The sequence below is a fragment of the Gopherus flavomarginatus genome, chromosome 6 (assembly GCF_025201925.1).
Source record: "Gopherus flavomarginatus isolate rGopFla2 chromosome 6, rGopFla2.mat.asm, whole genome shotgun sequence".
Lineage (NCBI taxonomy): Eukaryota > Metazoa > Chordata > Testudines > Testudinidae > Gopherus > Gopherus flavomarginatus.
The window spans coordinates 90364175-90382462 of NC_066622.1; the positions used below are offsets into that span (position 1 = coordinate 90364175).

The 18288-nt window shown below is 41.4% G+C and overlaps 1 protein-coding gene across 16 annotated transcripts in view; it reads right to left on the reverse strand.

Moving 5' to 3' along the window:
• The window catches only part of ANK3 (ankyrin 3), a 437823-nt gene that overhangs the window by 196769 nt on the left and 222766 nt on the right, over window positions 1-18288 (reverse strand). For all 16 annotated transcript variants that reach the window (XM_050958262.1, XM_050958273.1, XM_050958270.1 and 13 more), the window contains exon 5: window positions 11076-11174. In XM_050958262.1, the coding sequence (XP_050814219.1) occupies window positions 11076-11174 (99 nt within the window). The remainder of the gene's footprint in view (window positions 1-11075; window positions 11175-18288) is intronic.

An 18288-nucleotide genomic window follows, 5' to 3' on the forward strand; every position in this document is an offset into this window, starting at 1 on the left:
CACTCAAAAGATATTCAAAGACTACCAGAACAAAAAGCAAACTGGTAACATTCACATAAAAAATAATAAAAAACTCAAAATCGGAGGTAGTGTGTAAGGTGTTATGTGGAGTCCTGTCTACTCAAGCTGAGTGTAACAGAGTTACAAGGCCATAAAACTGGAGTAAAGTATTAGTGAATCAGGCCCTAAGAGTTTCAATTAATCTGCGACTTAGAACTGGCATAACATAAAAGGAAACAACAAATAACTGTATGAGGCTTGAAAGAACAACAAGACAAGTTACTGAAAGAACCAACATGGAATTATATACAAGAATAAAAACTGAAATTATGTTGAATTATAAATGTTAATTATGTCCTGTAGCAATGTATCTTCCTTCCCTAAAGAGCTGTTTGAAATAAATTATATTTTTTTCTGAATAAATTAAGCTCATCTCTATACACTGCATTAATTTTTTAAATATGGGGAATTTAAAATCCACGGAAACTTGCTAAGAATTTAAAAAGTCATCTACTATGTAAATTATTTCATTCCAGGTACAAAGTTCATCTGCCCATTCATGAACATTAATTTGTAAGTGACATTTCATCCTTTCATCAACCACAGAGGGATTATTTTAACATTAGAAGAAATGGTAGACCAAGAAAATGGGGTAAATGGAAGAATTTGAGAAGTGAAAAACAGAATTAAGGTAATGGCTTAACAAACCTGTGGGTACCTCTAAATGCAGAAAGATGAGAATATTAGATGCTTGTGGCTGATTTGGATATTTTACCAACAAACAAAACTTTTAGCCAGTAGAGAGCACCATCTTGATGCTGACACTCCCAAAACTAAGTGGGCAGAAACTGTTCATCTTCCATGAAAACTTTCCAAAAAAGATTTAGTTTTTTTGGTCTGAATTTTTTAATAAAAAAGTTTCAAAATTTTGCATTTCAACATTTTTTGCTACATTTTGATAGAAAAAATCTCTTTCATTCCCCACACTGAAAAATTTAGAGGCGAGGAAGTGGGGAGGGGGAAAGGAGAGAGGGAGAGAGAGAATGTGTAAAGAAGTGTAAAAAAGTGAGAAAAAGTGATGATAGTAGTGGAAACACTTTCTCCTGCTTTTTTCTCCACTTTAAAAAAAGTTAGTCTTATTTTGCGTTAAATGAGAAAAAAGTGATAACTCTTTAGAAACAAAAGCAACATTTTTAACACTAATGCTTAAAAGTGAAATTCTTACTTTGTCTCATTTTTTTCCCACCAAAGAACCACATAAGCCCCCACTCTCTTTTACCAATAGAAAAAGGGAGAAGAGTAAAAAAAAAAAAATTAGAGAAAACAGGCATTTCCTCACAATTTTGAAATTAAAAAAAAAGGAAAATACCCAAAACTGTTTTTACAGTAAAATTTCTTATTTCACTGTTTTACATTAAATAATTCCAAAAAATTCCTCTCTCAAAACCCAATTTTTTTATGACAAAACTTTTTATTGAAAAAAATACACTGGAATAAATGTGGCAACTTCTGGGATTGCATTTCACTGTCTGATAATGCATATTAGCAGAATCTGTGATTGTGGACAGCCAAATGAATTAAAAAACCCAAGAAGTTACCTTAATCTCTGCATACAAATTTAACCAAACTAAACATTTCTGTGATTGAAGACACTATGCTAATGATGGGGATTTTTTTTTAAATGCTTTCCATCAATCACTTCTTGGATCGGAAAGTACAAGGACCACAATGTCAAAAGGAAGGCAATTTAGGGTATTTCTGACTTGAGCAATATCAGGAAATACCAAGAGTCTTGAAAAATTTCCAGCTCATTTGCAAAACATAAGAGTTTTGGATATGTTCTAGATAAGGTTTTGAGATCAACCATTAAAATCTGGAGAGCTATCCGAGGTAGAAAGATGGCCCCTCCCACTAATGTAATGCTCTTTGAATAGCGAGCATATGTGTAATATCCATGGGCAGGCAAGTTAGCTACCTCAGTTCTGGCCCTTCTCAAAGAGAACACTGGTTAGAAAATATAGACAAGATTCATCTTCAGAAGATGGGGCAGTAAGCTAGGGTGACCAGACAGCAATGTGAAAAATCTGAACAGGGAGTGGAGGGTAATAGGAGCCTATATAAGAAAAAGACCCAAAAATTGAGACTGCCCCTATAAAATCGGGACATCTGGTCACCCTACAGCAAGCGCACAGAATATAACATTTGAGATGTACTGTGTGTGAATGGCAATGGCTTGCAACAGCATGAGGGCAATGGGGCTGGGGAGTACAGAAAGTTATATCACTCCACATTTTTAAACCTCTTGGTAAGGAGGGATGTAGTCAGTACCAAACAGAGAGCTCTGTTTCTTTGGGGTTTTTTTGAGGCAGGAGAAAATGGTTCAGATTGAAGGGAAAGAAATAGAGAAAAGGAAAAGAGGTAAGCGAAGATGAAAAAAATGGTGAGAGGTACCCAGACGGGCCATGGTAAAATCTCATCATTTTTCTGTGTGTGATATCAACACCAATCTATTTAAATACCTATCTACGTAGATTCCTAGCCTATCACCATGGTAACTAGACCCTCGATGTGATGGCTCATAATTTTTCTTTCTTGTACAGTAAATATTACCATTTTGAACTTGAGCTACTGTATGAACACATCCACGGGATCTCCCAAGGTATCCTAATAGCACACTATGAGGTTTAATGCAAATTTTCTAAGCAAACAGTGCAGCTAGAGGTTTATCTGATAATCCCCTTAGATTCATTTCTGTGTAAGTCACATACTAAAGATTTTCAGTCAAGTGATGGCACGTTTAGTTGGGCTCCCTGACTCTACAATGAGAAATTCAGGTACAGAAAAGCAACCTTTGTCTTTACATTATATTTTTCACCCAAGTATCTGTATTGTTTGAATTTCTGTGTCTTTTTCCTGTAAGTACAGTACCCCTGAAAAACAGAGAAGCCCCATGTGATCAGAGGCAATGTAGAATAAGATGTCAAATGTCTTTTGATGATAGCATTGTTTTCTAAGAGTGACATATGTCAAAATGAGGAGTACCTAATGTTTTCAATAGTCAGCTGCATGAGTAGCCAATTGATTCACCTAAAAAAAAAAACACCACAACAAAAAAAAGCAGGTTCTCTAGCAACATGAACTCCTCTGATCAGGCCTTCCCTGCAGTTTATGGTTCCTTTGCTTTCTAGTGGCTTCTAAGTGCTAATTAAAAAAAAAGTCACTAAGAATACATTTTCTCCTTTCTGCACACAGGGGGATAGAAGAGGGGTGGTGGTGGCACGATTTGAGCAGCTTCCTATAACCTCAATTTCTGAAGATCTACAAAGGAATGGCCCATCTGTTCTGTATATAAGAAAGTTACTTACCTTATAGCAACTGGAGGTTCTTTGAGATGTGTGGCCCCTATCAGTATTCCACTACGGGTACACATGCACTCCATGTGCCCAGAGCTGGAGAATTTTGAAAGCAGTCTCCGTTGGTCTGCACATGCACTGTGGCTTACCTCAAGCCTCTGACCAGAGAAAGGGCAAGGTGGACCAACTGCCTCTCCAGTTCCTTCTTCACTGCAAGTCAGAGAAGATCTGAAGCAGAGGAGGAGGAGGGTGGGTAGTAGAATACAGACAGGGACTAAGCATTTGGAAGAAACTCCAGTTACTATAAGATTAGTAAGATTCTAGTCTTCTTCTAAAGTGCTGATCCCTATGTGTATTCCACTGTCACTGACTGGCAAGCAGTACTCAAAAAGCAGGAAAGTGTGAGGTCATAGATTGCAGAGACCAAGTAAGGGCAGCTGTTCCAAAAGATGAATCAGCAGAGGCGCCCTGTACCAAGGCACAGTGTCTAGCAGATGTGTGGACCGACCTCTCTGTAGCTGCCTTAGGAATATCAAGTAGAGGCACCAGAAATGTTGCTTGCACTACTCTGGAATGAGTTCTTCCCCCGTAAGGAAGATAAGACAGCTGATAGAGCAAAATACAGACTGAGATCCATTTCAAGATTCTTTGACGCCTTCCACAATTGTGACAAATATTCTAGAGGATTTCCTGATTGTTTTCGTTCTCTGCAAATAAAAGGCAAAGGCCCATTGAACATCGAGGGAAATGAGCCTCCTTTCTTCTGAGGACGCATGAGGTTTTGTGAAACACAGATAAGTGGATAGACTGATTCAGAGACTGCTTTGGGGGTGAATTTAGAATCTAAACATAATGAAACCTTGTCCTTATGGAATATCAGGAGGATTCACCATCAATGCCCCAAGCTCACCAACCCTCTTTGCTGAGGTGATAGTTACCAGGAATGTGACCTTCATGGATAGGAGAGACATGGAGCAAGAAGCTAACGGTTCAAAAAGAGGCTTAGTGAGTACTGAGAGAACAAGGTTCAAGTCCCACTGAGGAACAGGATTTTCTTTAATAGGTGGAAAGGTTGTGATTAGGTCTTTGCAGAATCTGCTAGTCAGAGGGTGTGTGAAGATCAAGTAGTCCTGTGAAGGCAGATGATAGGCACTGATTAACTGCTCAGTGGAGGTATTTGATGCACCCAGATAAGAGAAATGTTTCCACTTGGCTAGGCAACATTTCCTAGTGGAATCCTTCTACTATTAAAAAGGGTGTTCTGTATAGCTTCACAACATGATTGCTGTAAGGACAATGCCCATCCAAAAACCAGGCTCTGAGATGAAACAGTCATGGGTTGGGATGCCTGATCTTGTCATTCACCTGAGTCAGGAGATTGAGAAACACAAGAATAACTGCCCAAGACAACAACATGTATAGTAGGCTTGGGAACCAAAACTGTTTGGGCCAGTTGGGGGTAATGGGAGCAACTTATGCCCTGTCCTGTGGTATCTTGCACAAAACTTGAGATAGGCGTGATAGTGGAGGGAAGGCATAGGTCAGAGGATCTGACCACAGAAGGCATAGAGTGCTGCACTGTGGTGGCGACCCAGGGCTCCTCTGGAACAGTGTATGCTGAACTTCCCATTTGTTTGGTAGGCAAACAGCTGCTTATGGGGGTCCCTCAAAAAGCAAACTTTTTTTTTTTAACCACAGAGTTATGAAGCTCCCACTCATGATCAACTGTAAGGCATCTGCTGAGAGAGTCCTCCAGCATATTCTGGTTTCCTGGGAGGTAGACTGCCAACTGGGTAATCTGACAACCGATGCACCAGTTCCGTAGACTGACTGCCTCCACACATGGGGGTGGATCTCACTCCTCCCTGTTTGTTGATGTAAAAGATGGTTTAATGTTGTCTGATGTTACGACGGCATGGTGACCTTGAATGAATGGGAGAAAGGTTTTCCATGTCCTTCAAACTGCTTATAACTCTAGAACATTAATGTGTATCCTGTGCTCTCAAGATGCTCAGGTGCCTTGTGCTGTATGGTTGTCCATGTGAGCTCCCCAACACAACAGGGATGCACCAGTAATGATCATCCTGTCTGGTGCAAAGGCAAGGAAAGGAAAGTCGATGCAAATCTGACAGGGATTCTTCCTCCATGATACAACTCTGGTGGGACTGTCACTATGGTGTTCAGTTTGGCTAGTGCACAGTTTGAAGCCATGCTTGTAGGAAACAAAGATGGAATCTTGTAAAAAACATGATGTAAGTGAATGAGGCCATATGGCCTGGGAGAGAGGTCTTGACAATCACTCTGGGGTTTGTTATAAGTTCATACCCTGAAACCTCTCTCTCAGCAAGTAAGCCTTGTCATAATGGAATTTAAGGATGCGCCAATGGAGTGCAGAGTCTGTGTTGGAGTGAGAATGGATTTTTTGGTGTTTACACTGACCCCCAGAGAACACGAGTTGTAGTATTATCCAAGCTGACGCCTGAGCATCTTGGTGCAAACTGATGACAGAAAGCCAATCCTCGAGGTAGGGGAAGATGAAACCACAGCCCCTGACATAGGCTGCTATGACAGAGAACACCTTGGTAAAGACCCTAGGGGTGACAGCAATGCCGAAAGGGAGTACTCTGTCCTGAAAGTGGTCAGAGCCAACAATGAATGTTAGAAAGCATCAATGAGTGAGATAAATATCCACATGAAAGTAGACCTCCTTCATGTTGAGAGCTGAAATCCACATCTTTTTCCAGGGATGGAATTATAGATGCCACTGTGACCATACAAAACTTGAGTTTGCAAATAAAGATTTTGAGATAGCAGAGGTTCAGAATGACTCTCCAACCACCTTTCTTTTTGGGGATTAGGAAATGTGTTGAGTAAAACCCTTCCCTTGATACTGAACAGGAACTTGCGTATTGCTCCCCAGTGTAAGAGAGATTGCATTTCTTGTTTAACAATGTTCTCATGAGAGTGCTGTGTAGAGGGGGTGGGTAAAGGGGTTTTGGAGGGGATACGGATGCAAACTCTATCATAAAACCAGAATGGATGACACTGAGCACTCACTTTGTTACTGCACTCCAGACGTTGATAAAGCGTGATAGATGATCCCCAAAGAATGCGTGGGAGTCATGAGCTGTTGCATTCAGTGGTTCGCTGCCTTCAAGCTCCCAAAAATAACGTTCAGCTGAGGTCTGGGATTGGCATGAGGAACTTGCTACAGAAGGTGTGGGAAAATGAAGCTCTCTGAGCTCTCTGCCTCTTACACCGTGGCTCATAAGGTCTCTGGTGGAAGAACTTTTGAGCAATCAGTCTATGTTTGCATTATTGTAAGGGAAATTCTCTTTGGGGCGGATATATATATTCCCAGTGAATGGAGGGTGGCCCTGGAGTCCTTTAAAGTGTGTAAGGACTCATCTATCTTCTGATTAAACAGATTTGTCTCAAAGGGAAGGACCTCCTTGGGAAACCCGGAAGCATGGAGCCACAAATCCCAGCAAATCACCACTGCAGTAGCCACTGCCCTGGAAGATGTATCAGCCGCATCTACTGCTGATTGGAGAGCGGTCCTGACAACAAGGAGAGCCTGGAAATGAGCTCTCTCCTGCTGTGGGAGAGATGGTCAATAAAGTCCACAAATTCAGAATAGCTCAGGGACTTGTATTTAGCCAGTAGTGCTTGTTAATTGGCTATCCTGAACTGGAAGCTGGGAAAAGAAAAGATGTTCCTTCTCAACAAGTCGAGATGCTTGCCATCTTTATTAACCAAGGTAGATTGCGGCATTGCTGCCTAGATCTCTTTGTGGCAGCTTAGATCACCATTCTGCCCTCTTGGTTGGGACATAATGCTGTTTCTCTGTCCTTTTAAGGGTAGGAGCACAGGTAGCTGGGGTATGCTAGCCTAGTGAGCTCCAGGATGGCTTTGTTAACCGGGAGCTCACTTCTACTGGACCCGGAGTACTGAAGGATGTTCAGGAGCTTATGTTAAGGATCGTAAACCTTGTCAAGAAGAATCTGAAGCTCCCCTAAAATTCTGCGAAGAAGTTCCTAGAATTGCTTATAGTCATCAAGGGGGTGGGGGGATGAAGACCTGGGAGTCACTGCCTCATCTGGCGATGAAGACAGCAATCCTGTCAGATCTGGTCAACCCCCCAGGTCCGATTTATACTCCTTGTCGTCCTCCTCCTCAGTAGGATCTGGGAACTGTGCCAGTTGTCACCTCAAAGGGGACAAAAGGGGAGACTCCCTAGCAAACAAAAGTAACTCTATGGGATAGTACTGGTCCCATGAGCCCTAGCATGGACAATAGTACAGGTAATAAGATGGATTGAATTGGGGTTGAAGTGGTCCCCAAGATACGGACTGCTAACAGTTCCAAGATGGATGAGATGAAGGTTGGTCCCAAGTTGGCTCAGGTCTTCTGACCAGGAAGGTGTGTGTTGGAGGAGGAGGGAATAATGGTTCACTGCGTGGTTCAGAATCTCCCAAAGAGGAGAAAGCTGATTCCGGTTCCAATGGCAGTACCGACAATGGCACTGGAGGGAAATCATAGCCCAAAGATGGAATGGGAAACAAACTGCTTCCAAAGGCTAGCTCCCCTGATGGAGTCAGAACCTCTCTCATAAAGTAAGGGACCTGAAGCAATGGGAGACTCTGGGTCTGGGAGAGTGAAGATGTCTTCAAGAGGAGCATAGGTCCTGGCTCTTCCTGGAGTGAGAGGCGTCCAGTGTGCTCGAACCACCAGAGCCACAGAAGAGACCGTCTGAGTCACATCCATTGAAGACAAAGATAGAACTGTGGGTAACTGATGCTCTTGGTGACAGGTTGTCATTGGTGCCAGTGTTTGTGCTTGGGAGGTACTGGAACCACCAGTACCCCCAGATCACGAACCAGAGTCAATGGAGCACTATCTTATCATGCCTCTGAGACTTAGGATGTATTAAGTTCTCTTGAGCTGAGCTAGTGCCTGGTTTAGGCATGGCTGGAAAAGACTTCTTCAAAGCGCATTTGGAGGAAGACAGCTTCATGTTTAAGAGAATGCTCCTGCTCTCCCAACAAGACCCCACCAAGGAATCTGTGGGAGGGGCAGACTCCTTCACTACTGATTCAGACCTTGTGGCAGGCTGCACACTCCTTGCTGAGTCAGATTGGTGTACAGGGCAGAGGCAGGTGCCCCTGTCTGCGTCTGATTGAGGCCTCATGGCCTTTTCCATCAGGTACTTCCTACGGTAAAGTTCCCACCCTTCCCAGGTAGAACTGGAGAACAAACAGCAGATGCTGCACCTTGCTGCAATGTGGGCTTCCTTGAGATAGTACAAACAGCGCTGGTGATCGTCACTGACTGAGAAAGATTGCAGGCAGGAAGCAAAAATTTTGAAGCCTGGAATCCTGGGCATAGTTCATTACCCAAACTGGGTACAGTGGGTGGGGGTGCTCTCCAAGTCGAGGAGACTAACAAAACTTCACAAATCTAGAATATAAAAACTATTTACAGATGATATCTAAATATATTTGCCAAAGATAAACAAGCTGAACCTTCGGAAACTGGAGGTCCCAACCCAGACCATGCAGCAGTGAGAAGGAACTGAAGAGGTGGTCAGCCCGCCCCACCCTTTATCTCCTCGGTTGGAGGCACAAGGAGAGCCAAGGCACATTGAGGACCAACAGACACTGTTTTCAAATTCTCTGGCTCTGGGAACATGGAGTGCATGTGTACCATCAGTGGAATACACACAGGGACCGGCACTTGAAGAAAAAGTGATTACTGTAATACTGACAAGTAAAGTATGATTGAGAATATTACCATGGAAAAGAATGCATTTCCACCATGTGCCATCTGAAGATGTGTCCCACAAACTGCAATTACAAGTAACTATTGGTATGTCATCTGTTCAGGAAGTAAGAGCTACACTTTAACAACAACAAAAGTTAAAGAAAAAACAGTTGTCTCTTTTGTCAGTTATTTTAAGATAAAATCAAAACAGTTTAAAGGTTTTATTTGTGATTAACATTTATTATGTGGTAATTCGATACCAAAGAATTGTAACAATATAAGTGACAAAAGAAATTAGATCTATAAAAACCTTAATAAAAACAAAGATGTACATACACCAGTGCTAAGGCTACATTAATCACTTGTGTAATTCCATTAACTTCTCCTGAGGTGAAATTAGCTGGTACTATATAATAAAATTTTCCCCAAATCTATTTGAAACTACACTCACATGGTAAGGTCAAGAAAGCAAGCAGATACATAATAGCTAGAAAGGAATACAGTATATATGTATAATTTTATAGACATATATTCAAAATGCTGATTTTGCATTTTGTGGAAACGCATTAGTTTCATTGAACATCTGGTGAGACTCTATCTGCAGTCCTGCCAGCTTGCCTCCTGAGCTGCTGGGGAGCTCAAGTTTCTAGGTAGAGGCCAGTCAAGACAATTTTCACTATAGGTAAGATTCAGTGTGCAGCCCACTCCACCCGCATACAAAAGTGGCTATACACTGCTGGGGCACCAGATTTTTTTGGGTGGGAGGGGAGTGCTGCAAGCCTCCTGATGGCCAAATTTCAATGAGTGGCACTGTAACTTGGCACACAGGATCCATCCGCAAAACCAGAGCCTGAAAACCCTGGAGGATCTCAGAACTTTGACACTTCCCACAAAATACAAATTCCAACTTTTGGTCAGCTCTATTTACAGTAGGTAAAAGCTTTAACGTCAATATTTGGAAGTTTTAGTAATCTTATACAAATTTCTGTAAAAAGGAAGTTTGCTGAAATGGGACCTTTGTTATAAACTTTTTGAAACAATTTCAATCCATTAGCAATTAATTTTGTTTTCTGTAGTGCTGATTTCAGAAGAAACAAAGTGAAAAGTGTTACTTAAATACAGCATAGACATTAGTACACATTTTCAATACATGCTGGTACAATAAACTAGTTTTACATGGAAGACATTTTTTTACAGTCTTCTAAAACCTAGATTGTTTAAAAAAAAGTTATTTCCTGTACAAAATTAAAATTTAACAGGAACAGAATGCATTATGAAATTATAGAGAGACCAAACATTCAAATTGGCACTCATAACTAAATTTGAGTCATTTGAAAAAAAATTGTTTGTAAAGGAGATTTCAGTGACTTGTATTTAAAGTATATGAATATTTCTGGTGCTGCTACAACTATGAATATTTTACACTTACACAGCACCTTTCCTTTCAGGTACTCATAACGATAATACTAACTATCTCCCTTTTAATGACAGAAAAAAGGACACTGAACGGTTAGGAACTTGCTCATGGTTAAGCAAATCAGATAGAGCACTCTTGTTGCCTGATCCCCAACCCTCTGCTCTAATCATTTATCCACTACTATGATTACTATCAAGCTATTAAAAATGCTTTATTCAATGTCATTAGTATAACGTGATTATTTATGTTTATTGCTAAAGACTAAGGCCCAGATTTTTAAAGATAGTTAGGTGTTGCTGCATACAGCATTGCAACACCTAAATACATTTAAAAATCTGGGCCTTAACTACTATAAATGATTAAAAACAATGAAAAATTCAATAGCTCAAAATTCATTAATAAGATTCCCAGATGGAGCATTTTATTAGTTTGTAATTCTCTCTGTGAAGGACTGATGCAAAACTCCATCTGTAAAAGCTGGTGATAAATTCCTCTTACGTACATTAAACTTTGTTTATATGAAGCAAAACTTGATCTTTTACCTCAGTAGCAAGGCTCTGACTTGCACCATTGTCAAGAAGAAACTTAACAACTTCCAGGTGATTTTCTTGGGCTGCCATATACAATGGTGTGAAACCATTCTGAAATAGAAAAACATTGTATAAATATTGTCTGTAGGGTTCTAAAACAATATATTCTATTACATACAATTCATAACCAATGCCCTCCACAAATATGCCTTGAACACCGAAGATCTGCTGCACTCAGGTCGATGCGTAAGAATAATTCTGCTCCTACTCATAAAGAAGTTAATGGCAAAACCTCCATTGAGTTCAGTGGGAGTAGGAGAAGGTCTCAGATGCTACAATACTGTGGACAGGGGGCATGATGTAAGCTTTCAACCGGATAGGTCCATCTAAGGGAACTCCTTACAGCCACCTAGGAATGTTTTCCCTTTCTTTCAAATGTAAACACACAAGACTAAAATCAAAGTATCCAGACAAAACCATTCCGGATAGACGGTTTATTAGATCTCACAGACGCAGTGGACAATATGGATATGCCAAAGTGAGCAGGAAAATATGATACACATTTCAAGGGGATCCCGGGGGCAAGGACCCTTTGGAAAATTAGGGCAATTTTTGATCACCTTTCCATTGTTTTTAAATTGTCTGTGTCCGTCCCTTTTCTCCTAAATTCTTCAGATTTTCCTATGATTTCATCTCTTCAAACAACTGAAAGAAGGTGGACTGTCCCTGTGCTCAGCCAGTTATCTCTTTATAGGCACCATGAGATCTCAGGGCCAGCAAGATTTAGTGATGTTAAATAGGGATTTCCTCAGCATTTCTGAAAAGTTAAAGTTGTTTCTCAGATTACATTTGAGTGCGTGACTTCAATCAATAAAATACCCAGTCTGCATAGTTACTAAGATGAGTGCGTTTCTAACCAACAATTTTTAGGTGAGTGAGTCTCCTCTTACAATCAAGACTTCTGTCACTGCTCCAACAATAAGGAACACAATCTTTCAGGGATCTGGGGGAGGGGTGGGAGGGTCATTCCATTTAGTACTTTGCTTTGGAGGTTAACATTAAACTCATGTATGATTTTTCTCCAAGTCTCTAACATTACATGGATTTCTGAAATCCATAGCATCAGTAATTCCACTCATAAAAATAAAATGGCCTAATGGGTTTATAAAATAGCTTTGCTGTGCTCAAGCCACCTGTAAAGCAACTTAACAAGCCTGCTGATTTGTGTTTTGAAGTGGCTTAAGTTGAGATGGCCTTGATTATACCGCAAAACAGGAAAGATTTAATCGCTTCAAATTACCTACTAGGTACTCAAAAATGTCATATCCTGCATTTTAATCAACTAACCCTGGGTTATGAAATGAATTCCTATTGCATAAATAAACAGAACAACATAAATAAGATCAACAATCTTTCCTTCCTTCCTCTGTCCTATTATGTGTTTATATATTTCACACTGTCACCATTGTCCTTTGAAATGACCTCAGGTGGATTGTGTGTGTCCCATTTCCTCTCAGGTTACCCAGACTTGTAAGTGATATGACGCAGCTCACCCTGTATTACTGTATCTGTTTTCATTTTAATACGAAATGATCTGGAAGGATCATGCACTTTACTGGTAAACGCTGACTCAAACAGGTTCCTGGATTTGGGCCCTCAGAGTGAAGAGGATCATCTCAAAGATGCTTTAAATGTACAATTGCACCACTTCAGTCTGAGACTGGGACTGGAAGCCAGCCAGAAGCAGTAACAGAAAATATACTATCACGAAAATGGTGGGGAGAGGTGACTGACATTACAGAAATACATTACAGACATAAAAGTTATTTGGCTATTGGCTCACATCTGTGTCATTTCACTCTAGCTCTTCATATGACTATTGGATCTGACGAATCATCCTTCTTCTTCTTTGGGCAAATTATAGCTGAGTTACAATTACTTTAAGCAACTCTGATGGCCAAAAATGTCTATGGCAGCCTAAGTACAGTAAAGATTTGAGAGGACCACAACCACTAAGCACAAACAATATTAATAGTAGTGCAAAGTAAATAAAAAGGAGACTTTGAGTGGGCTTTTCAAAATTCCCACCATGTAGTCTAAAATAAAACAAAACTTTATTTGCATTTAAACTGGATACTGACACAGCCTCTGTCTAGTATTTAACATGGGTGCACACAGGTCCACACACAGGATGTTTGTTCAGGCTGGGAACGAAGATCTGTGCTTGGGATATGGTTGTCCCCAAACTTCCCTCTCTTCCATGATCTCTCTAGTCCCCACTCTCTCTATGAACTTCCCTGATGCTTCAAGCTCCATCCCACCCTACACACCCACCTGCCAGAGGTAATGATAGCAACGAGTGGGTTCTATCTCTACCAATGGCCACATGTGCAGGTTCTGCATTTGCGCTGGAGCTTGGTAGTTCTATTCAAATATTGAATTTAATGTACTCTGGAGAACTTGTAGAAGCAGAGGACACAAAGTGTGAGATAAATTTGGAGGGAGTTGTACTGGACCCACAGAGACCACATATTTTAACATTGCTAGAGAAGATACTTCCCCTCCTGGGACATCAAAGCTGTCTTAGGAGTAGTGTAGGAGTCATGGCATTGGAAGGTCTAAAGGCCTCAGAGGAGTCCCAGGGCAGAAAGGAGCTGGAAGCTTGAGGGTCGGTCACTGGGGAGGGAGTTAGAAGCCAGGCCACATGATGGTGATAGGGGTGGGGAAGGTGGGGGGAAAACCCACAGGAAAGAGAGAGAGGGAGTAGATGTACACACATACTTAGAACTTTAGAACTTGAATGTTATGTGAAGCTGAATGGCAGTCAGGTTCCAAAGAACATTCTGGATAGAAAGATACTAGTGCTAACAAGTGTTTATTATTCATTGCTGTGAACAGACCTAGTGTCTGAAATGAACAGATTTGGAGTTAATTCAGGGATGGGGGACATGAGGAGGGTATACAATAAACACAGTGTTAGGGCCTGATATTGTTTCGACTGAATTCAATGGGATGTTTGCAATTGATTTCAGTGGGAGTAGAAGTAGACTCTTCTTTTGTATCACACTTGTCATGGTATAATTCCCCACTCTGAACCTTAGAGTCCAAAAGCTGGGGTACCAGCATGAATCCTCTAAGCTTAATTACCTGCTTAGATCTGATACGCTGCCACCACCCAAAAGTTTAGTGTTTTGGGGCACTCTGGTCCCCCAAAAAACCTTCCCTGGGGACCCCAAGACCCAAATTCCTTGAGTCTTACAACAAAGGGGAATAAACCATTTCCTCTCCTTCTCCTTTCTTCCTCCCAGATCTTCCCCACCCTGGGTACACTAGGAGATCATCGTGATTCAAACTCCTTAAATCACAACACAGAGAAATTAGGTTTTTTCCCCCCCTTCTCTCCCCCTCCCAGGCATTCCCTCCCTGGGATATCCTGGAGAGATAGACAGATTCAAGCTCTGTGAATCTAAACAAAGGGATTCCCCCTTTCCCCCTCCCTTCTTTCTCCCTGTCTCCCACCACTTTCCCAGTAAGTACAGACTGAATTCCCTTGAGCCTCAACAAGGGGAAAAAATCAAACAGGTCTTAAAAAGCAAAACTTTTAATAAAAAGAAAGAAAAAAAAGTAAAAGTTGTCTTTGTAATTTAGATGGTAAAAGTTACAGGGTCTTTCAGCTTATAGACACTAGAGAGAAGCCTCCCCCCAGCAAAAATACAATTTAAAATACTTCCAGCAAAATACACATTTGCAAATACAGAAAACAAACAAAAGACTATAACCGCCTTTCCTACTTAATACTCACTATTCCGAATATATAAGAGACTGTAGCAGGGAGATTGGCAAGAAACCTGGTTGCACGTCTAGTCCCTTTCAGGACCCAGAGAGAACAAAGCAAACCCCAAAAAACACAAACAAAGGCTTCCCTCCACCGAGATTTGAAAGTATCTTGTTTCCTGATTGGTCCTCTGGTTAGGTGTTTTTGGTTCCCTGTTTGTCAACCCTTTACAGGTAAAAGAGACATTAACCCTTAACTATCTGTTTATGACAACACCGTCTTTCATAAAGTCTATATCCCCAAATAGAGAGTTAATTAATAACAGTTATAAAGTGAAAATAAATTATAACAGCCAAGGAAGAGGAAAATTAAGAGATGTAGAAAATAGAAAAGATAGGTTTCAGCTGGCATTTTTAAATATTAGTAAGGCAATGAAATGGGGAGGTACTGGAAGGCTCTCCTACCTGTCAAGAACTCTAGCAGGAGGACAGCAGCACTGGCAAGATGGTATGAAGGCACAAAGACCAGGAAGAGAGTATGGAGCAGGGAAGGGAGCAAAGAAGGACAAGTCTCTCAACAAGACAAACAAAAACAAGTTCAGGAATTTTTGAGCTGGACCTCACAAATACAGGAAGACACTAAAGACGCTCAGTGGAATTGAGAGTAATGTCGACATTTGTATAAGCAAGTGGGTAGCAAAATTCTGGACTCTGGAGGGCTGGGATTAAGGGAAGACATGTGGAAGGGAATTATAATAGTCATGGTAACAAGAGAGCAGGCATGGATGAAGACTTTTGACCAATGTGGAAAAAAGATTGTGGCCTACGTGGAGCATGTTCAGACAAAGAATATGTGGTGGGGCCAGGAAACGTCACTGTCCAGGATGCAAAGTTTATGGACAATGGAGGCAAATAGGAGGTTGGAGTTAAGGACAGATATAAAGGTGATGGAATGGAACTTGAGGATGTTCCTCTTGCCCAAGAGAAGTATTTGTATCTATGAGACATTTAGCAGAACGAGGTTGAGGTCATGCACAAATTTACATGGCAAGTGCAATCTGCATAGTCAGTTAATGTTTGGGTATTTTGATCCCATTCAGGAAAGTATCGCTATTAAGGACAGCACGTAAGCAGGTGTTTATATCCTACTGGAGTCAATATTTAAAGTTAAACAGGTACTTCAGTACTTTCCTGAATCAGAGCCTGAGAAATTAGTTAGCACACAATTAATTCTGCTTAGCAAAAAGACACAAAACAGTCCAGAAAAAATTCACCAGGGCAAGTGATATCAGTTATCACTTATTATTTGATAGTCTAATTCAAAGTACACAGAAAGGGTGTGCCAATTTTTCTCCTTTCCTTTCAAACAGTAAGTTTATTATTACAACTATTTATTGATTTAGTTCAACCTTAGGAAACTCAAGAACACTGTTGGGTTAGAATGTTTTAAATATGAATTTAAAGTGCAAGCGGAAGCCTGTTCTCCTTTTTAGTTAAATAATGAAAGGGCAAAATTGGGCAGACCCAAGCACTGGAAGGTGGAAGAGAACTCTCCTGCATATCCTCAATTTATCACAATTCTCAGACTGTGCCACAGAGAATCCATAATCTTTTTTTTTTTCTAATCTTTAAGTGGCCATTAGGGTCACAGTCTAAAGTTAACTTCTACTCTTCCATGAGTAATAAACACCCCTTGTGAACAAATGAAAAGGACAGACAAAAGTAAATATTTGCCTTTTTTTTTTTTTTTTTAAAGAATATGGAGATTTGGTTTACAGAGGCCATACTTTCCTGTGTGCCCAAAAATGACTCTGTCAGCAGCGGACAGCTGTTGCCTTCAGGGAAAGAGAAAGAGCCAAGCTCACAAAAAAGCAGGGTCAGCATCAGGAAAAAACTAATATTTGAATGTTCATGCCCGAAGGCTGCTAAATTCAGCAGAACATTAAAATCAAGTTGTAGGCAGTATAAACAAATGTGTTACAACTGGTGCTCAAACCCAGGATCAAACATTGGATAGAGGCAAGTTTGTGGTATAGGGCTCTAACAACCACTGGGGCTCACCAAACACAGGAGCTGAATCCCCACAGGTCATCTACACTCTTGGGTATTTGTGAAGGAACTACACGTCCATTATTCAAAACCACCTTCCCAGGGTAGACTTCGTAGTCTCCCTCTCCAATGCCTGGTTACCACTGAGGACAGCTGAGGTGATAGGGGATGAAATAAAGGAGGAAGAGCATCTCCAGAAAACTAGAGGGGATGCTCTTCCAATTCAGTTGAGGGAACTGAATGGGCTGTCAAGCAAGAGAAAGTAAGATGAATTTTGCACCACCCCATCAGTGGCATTTTACACCAACAAAGGTTCTCCAGTGAATCCAAACTATGAAAAAAAGAGAGTTTTGCTTTGTTTTGTTTTTTGCCATGTGTTAGCTAATACATGGTAACTAGCATGTGGTAAAATCCTAGTGTGTCTGGATAAGGCAGTCATAATTTTAACGTGTGTTAGAAGTTCCGAGTACCATCTTTTTTCTGCTAGGGTAAACAAGGCCTTTAAGAAATGTTAGACTTGACCTGTTAAGCACATGTTAAGTGCAGTGCCTACACTATCACTTTTTAAATGTGTTTGTTAGCCTGTGTTAGCTATCACATGTTAACATCACACCTTTAAATCCTAGTCTTGACAAAACCTAAGAGGGAGCCTAGACTATAGCATGACCAGTTCAAATGATCTAAAAGCTGAGGTGGGCAAACTTTTTGACCTGAGGGCCACATCTAGATATGGAAATTGTATGGCGGGCCATGAATGCTCACAAAATTGGGAGTTGGGGTGCAAGAGGGGGTGAGGACTCTGGCTGGGGGTGTGGGCTGAGGATGAGGGGTTGGGGGTGCAGGCGGGTGCTCCAGGCTGGAACCAAGAGGTAGGAGGTCGGGAGAGGGATTAGGGCTGGGGCACGGGTGTTGGGACACAGAAAGGGGTCGGGGAGTAGGCTCTGGGTGGCGCTTACCTCAAGCAGCGACATGTCCCCCCTGCACCTTCTATGCAGAGGTGTGGTCAGGCAGGTCTGTGCATTGTCCCGTCTGCAGGCGCCATTGGTCATGCTTCCTTGCCAATGGGAGCTGTGGGGATGGTTCTTGGGGCGGGGGCAGTGTGCGGAGCCTCCTGGCTGTCCCTACATGTAAGAGCCAGAGGGGGGACATGCCGCTGCTTCCGGGAGCCATGTGGAGCCACGGCACACACAGCTGAAGGGCCAGATACGAGCCCCGGGCTGAAGTTTGCCCACCTCTGATCTAAAGCTTTCCTATTAATGGGAGTTAAAAGGGCTTTTCAGTCATGCTAAGCTAACTCAATTGAACTAAGAAAACTGCAGAAAGCACCCTTCTTTTGCCCGTCAGGGTAAAGCCCTTTGAGGTTCTGATAGGTGCTTGCATCTTTAGATTGTTCCCAGGACTG